At 46.1% G+C, this 5,680-nt stretch overlaps 1 protein-coding gene across 1 annotated transcript in view; it reads left to right on the top strand.

The window, feature by feature from the left end:
* The first annotated feature begins 555 nt into the window (after positions 1-555).
* Gpr176 (G protein-coupled receptor 176) overlaps positions 556-5,680 on the top strand; it is a 96,542-nt gene continuing 91,417 nt past the window's right edge. The window contains exon 1 of the mRNA XM_021194986.2: positions 556-1,080. Within this exon, the coding sequence (XP_021050645.2) occupies positions 765-1,080 (316 nt within the window). The 5' untranslated portion in view covers positions 556-764. The remainder of the gene's footprint in view (positions 1,081-5,680) is intronic.

Below are 5,680 nucleotides of genomic sequence, written 5' to 3'. Positions count from 1 at the left end.
AAAATGGCGCTACGTCCCTCCCCAGCAGCGTGAGGGGGTGGGGGTGGGTCGTGCGTCACGTGACCTCGCCTGCCTGCCGCGCGGCCCCGACTGCCCCAAGCACGCGCTGGGAGCCCGGTTGCGGAGCGGGCGGCGCCACTGCCCCGCTAGGGGCGTCCTACCTAGTCCCTGCTAGGTCACGACAATCTGTCCAAGCCAAGAACGGACCTGGAGTGGTGGGGCTGAGGCCAAGGGTGGGGGCGGCTTGTAAAGGCAAAGGCGGAGGGGGGGTGCAGAGCCGGCTCCAGGGGTCCAGGCAGCCGTGGGGAGGAGGGATTGGACCCCAGCTGAGCGTCCCGGAGTCTTGGCGCTCAGCCGAGTGTGCGGGGCCAAGCTGTAGACACCAGGGCCTGTTGCCCAGCCTTGGCTACCCACAGGGTTTAGCCTCCACCCTCCCAGCTATGATCACTAGGCTGGGGCATTTCATGGGGGTTCGCACTGCCCCAGCTTCGAAGCCAGCGGCATTGAAATATAGCTTCAGCCAAATGCTCCCTTCCCAGTAGGGAGAGAGGATCAGAGCGTGCGCGGGGTCCTCCGCATCCACCGATGTGTGTGCTGGGTGGGCTTGGCCGCGCTGCCCGCCTCCCCCCCCTTCGGGAGGAGGGCCCAGCGATGCTCTGTGACCGTGCCGCCTCCATGTGGCTGCTGACGGGCCCAGTGGGGAGCAGGCATGGGGCGCGGCCGCACCTCCCTTCCACCCCTCCTCGCAGATGGCTGACTAGGCGATGAGCAGACGTGAGGGGCTAGCCGGCCGCCCGGCTCTGCAGGACGCTGCCTGGCTCCCGAGCGTCGGTCCCTCCGCGCCTGGGGCAGGAGTGGCTGTGCGCTGGGCTCAGAGGCCAGGCGAACTAGCGCAAGCCTCGGGCTTCGCTATGGGGCACAACAGCAGTTGGGTGTCACCGAACACCAGCCACCCGCGCAACACGTCGGGCGCCGAGGCTGGCGCCAACCTCAGCGCGTTCGGGGAGCTGAGCGAGGCGCAGCTGTACCGCCAGTTCACCACCGTCGTGCAGGTCGTCATCTTCATTGGCTCGCTACTGGGTAAGCCAACCCGCGGGGCCACCAGCGGGCCGGGCTTCCCCGAGGACACAAGAGCTGCCGTGGGGGTGCGGGGTGCCTGGCCATGTGCAGGGAGTGGAAAGAGGTTTAATTAAGCAAGGGCGGTCACCTCCAGCCTAGAGGCTGGAAGCAGAAGAGTTGGGACAGGGCTTCTCTTGGCAGGATGATACAGGTACAGGGTTCTGGCGAAAGACCTGTCCAGACAGCCCTTGTCCAAAGCTTCAGACTCCGCGCATCACCGCTTGAGAGCATCGCTGCCTCTAGCTCTTGTTTACAAATAGGAGCAACGATTCCCGGGGAATTTGTGACTGATGAAGGAATGTTAACTCAGTCAGAGATGTGTTTTTGCGCTACTATTTCCTATATAAGATAATTATTTTTGAAAGAGCTCTATTTTACATGTCAGTTTTGGCTTGTTTCTAGTAACAGGGACTTTTTTTTTTTTTTTTTTTTTTTTTCTTTTTTTTTTTTTTTTTTTTTTTAGAGCGCGTGAAGTTAAACTTTACGTTGTCTTCAGATAATTTTACAATCTCTGAGTAAAATGAAACCCACTGGACTCCTCCACCTGTGTTTTAAGTGCATAACAGAGATAAGAAAAAAAAATGTCTCAAACCGCTCACAGAAAATTATAGATTTCTTCCCTTGTTCAGAGGGGATTTAAAAAAATAAATTGACCAAAATGAACTGCGCTACTCCGTTACAGGGCACTGGATCAGTTTTCAAAAAGAGCTGCAGGACCTAAAAAGGGTGAAAGAATTACTGTTCTTGTAATTTCTTGTGCAATGGCTAGTAAGATGTGTGTGGGTTAGCATGAGATTCATCCCTCCTTCCCCCTACTCTTAAATGGCTCCAGCTCTTTAGGGCAGCTTTAAACAATAAACAGTACAATCAGACTGCTTTCCATTGAGGTTTGGCTAGCACAATGGATACTAGCAAACAGACTTAAGTTCTCTGTTGTGACATTTGTAAGAATGTGAAAAGATTACAATTTATGTGTGGATGTTGTGGAGAAGAGAAGTCAAAGTTTCAAAGTCAGAATAAATTATATTTCCTAGACACTTGAGAATTTCCATGGAAACCAAGACATCTGAGATATTAAAAGACTACATTTGGAAAAAAAATAACGTGTGGAATTTCCCTTCATACTTTCTCAAGTTGTCATCCTTCTAGTCCTTTCTGTTGTAATAGCTAGCTTCCACGTTCTATCATGGAGCATTTTCAGCTGTCTCTGTGATGTTGTCTAGATGTGTGTTTTCAAGTGGACCGCTAAATGCACATTTACACAATAAAACCCTATGTTCCAAATATTTCTGAGATTCATTTAACAATCACTAACTAGACATTTACTATGCAAAAGTCCTATGCAAAGAGTTAAATTCCAATATTGCTTCTCTTAAAAGGTATATTAATGAGAAAGGCAGAAAAAATGACTTTGGGTTTTTCAAATATACACATCTCTCATATATATATGTATGTACACACACACACACACACACACACACACACACACACACATCTTTTCCCCATGGCAACTTTGGTGTTGAAATTGTTTTCATGGATTGAATTCAAAAGGTTAAGTATTACTGGAATAGAAGATAGATATCATGTCTACAAAAGACATAGTGAACAGTGGGTATAGAAATACTTTTTCAGCTATCTCTCTGTATTTTTCTCTTTCCTGTCTTTCCTTGAACTGGATTCAGGAACTTTTAGGTAAATGGACTCCCATGTTCAGTTCTTTTCCACACAGCACTTGTGAGTGACATGCAAAAATGCCTTCACAGATAGGTCTAAAAAAAAGGGGGGGGGGACTCATTTCCCATTGCTCTTTGGTTATGGCTGACCACTGACTAGACCTACTAAGAAATCTATTTGCTTTATTCTATTTCCAGAAAAAACAAATATAGATAGCATTTCATGTTTCCTTGAAAACAAAGCTGAATTGTAATTGTCCTGTGAGTTCACTCTGTGGGTGTTCTTGATTCCATTGTTCTAGATTTCGATCCATTCAAACAAATCTGTGTACATGAGATTTTCCTGGAAATTCCAGTTGAGGCTCAGTACTTACGGTCCAAAGCTATGTCCAGTTACACACAAGGCGTGCAGACTTGGGAATGAAGCTCCAAAGTCCACAAATACAGGGCAGCCATGGCTTAGCAGTAGGAGAAAGGTAAAGTCTTCGGAGAACGGAGTACCATCTCCTGACAGATTAGCCATGACTTCGTGTCGTCTCCTGATAGATTAGCCATGACTTAGTGTACCTGTTTCTCATCTCAAACACAGGCAAGTGAGTTGGTCTTTACTTTTTTCTCTCTAAACAAATACAAACACTCTTTACACATCCTCCAAGTAGGTCTCTCCTCCCTAGGCTTCCTGAGACTCATTAGTACTCGGGAATACTTTCTTTGCACTGCTCTCTTGTAAAACATTAAGCACTTTAACTGGAAAATGTCGCAGTAACTTGGGATAACTGTAATATTTCCATCATAGCAATATTATTTACTATGCCGAAAACAACTCAAGAATTGCTCACACAATGTGCCCTTTGGGGATCTGGGTAAATGAGAGTTTCTCAGCCATCAGGATACAACATCTTGGGATGCCTTCAGCCAAATGGGAATCCTGGAAGAGAGCCACGTAATTTAAGTCCTCTAGTAGGTACCTCACACCACCTCTAGAGTCAACAATTAGAAACAAAAGACTCAGAAAGATTTGGAGTTGCCATTTCCAATAAAATAAAACTTGGAGGGCACGGTGGCACATGCCACGCCCTTCATCCTAGTGCTTCGGAGGCAGAGGCAGGCAGATCTCTGCATTCCAGACCAACTTGGTCTACAGAGGGAGTTCCAGGACAGCTAGGACTACACAGAGAAACCCCATCAATAAAAACAAAAACAAACAAACAAACAAATACCTGAACCCTACAGGACTGATCTTTCTTTTCCCAGTTTCCTTGGATTCCCAATGAAAATGCCCTCAGAGGCACATTTCTCTTTGTTGTTTTGCCTTGGAAAGGTATGACTGACTATTACCGCTAAGCTACGCCTACCCAGATCACTTGTCACCTGTGCCTGTTATGCTTAGAGGCATGGGAGACATTTTTAAAAAATGAATTTCCCATTAAAGTCACCACTGCAAACAATAACCAGCATATAAGTATTCTACACTAAAATTTACCTAAAAGTGTTTTAAAATACAGACATCAGTTTTTCTTCCTCCTGGCAAGCCATTATGTATAAATGGTTCTCGTTTCTTAAGTTGGCCTCCTTTGCCAACTGCTGTGCACTGAATATTTGCCGGATACCCACATCCTCCTGCATTCCCATGTTACAGATAGAACCCCTGTGTGATGGTCTGCAAGAAGTAAGGCTGTTGGAGAAAGTTTAGATGAGGTCAGGTTTAGTGCCAAAGGGCTCACAGACTGTCTCTTTATCTCGTGAAGATGTAGCAGGAAGGCAGTAGTCCATAAATCAGGAAGGTCTTCCTCAGAACCTGCCCAATACTGCATCTGATCTGGGACTTTCTAGCTTCCAGAACTGTTAGAAATAAATGTTGTTCAAGCCACCAATCTATGCGTTTTGTTTGTTTCTTTTTTAATGACAGCCTGTGCGGGCCACTATACACTAACACTTTTGGTGTATAGTGAATCACCGAGAAGCTGATGACCACAAAGTGAAGGTTCTCTATCACTCTTTGTCTTATTCTTTCAGAGCAGGGTCTCTCACTGCTGGCCAGCTATCTTCCTGTCTCTGCTCTCCTTCCCTCATGTCACTAGGATCACAGCTTGGCCTTTTACGTGTGCTCTGGGATCTGAACTCAGGTCCTCATGCTTTCAGAGTAAACACTCCTATCCACCGAGCCATCTCCATAGCCCTAAAGTAGTCATCTTAAAGGAGAAATAGGCAGAAGGCACAAGCAGCTCAGTTAGGTAGTGTGCTTGCCTAGCATGTAAAAGACCATTGGTTTGATTTGAACAATTGGGGATAGGGTGAGGGGAGGAAGGGAAAGAGGGAATGAATGGGCTTGTTGAATCTGTTCAACAGATAGATGATAAACACCATTTTGCCTCTTGCTTGTTTTTCATAGTCTTCCAGCAAAATCACGTTGCATACAAGGGGTGATCCTAATATTTGATAGAAACATATATTTGTGGCTTTGATATGAGCTGGATGATTCTTAGAGCTTCCTAGTTAAACGTTTGACAGGTGATGTATTACGCTACTTGTACTCATAATTCATAATTATATAGAATAATTTTTGGATAACCATAATTATAGACAATTGTAACATAATACCAGCTGCCTTACATCTATATGCCGTTTCTGTTTTGGCATGTCTAGAAGCCTGTATAGGCTGCATAAAAACAAAACAAAACAAAGTATCCTAATTAGGTGGGGTGTTGCACACCTGTAATCCCAGGGTTTGGGATTTGGGAGGTGGAGGCGGGAAGATCAGGAATTCAAGGACTACATAGTGAGTTCAAGGCTAGGCTGAGCTGCACAAAATCCTGTCTCAAAACACACACACACACACACACACACACACACACACACACACACACACACACACACAGAGAGAGAGA

The sequence above is a fragment of the Mus pahari genome, chromosome 3 (assembly GCF_900095145.1).
Source record: "Mus pahari chromosome 3, PAHARI_EIJ_v1.1, whole genome shotgun sequence".
NCBI classification, from domain to species: Eukaryota; Metazoa; Chordata; class Mammalia; order Rodentia; family Muridae; genus Mus; species Mus pahari.
The sequence above is the reverse complement of the archived record's forward strand: the minus strand, read 5'-3'. Positions and strand labels throughout refer to the sequence as shown.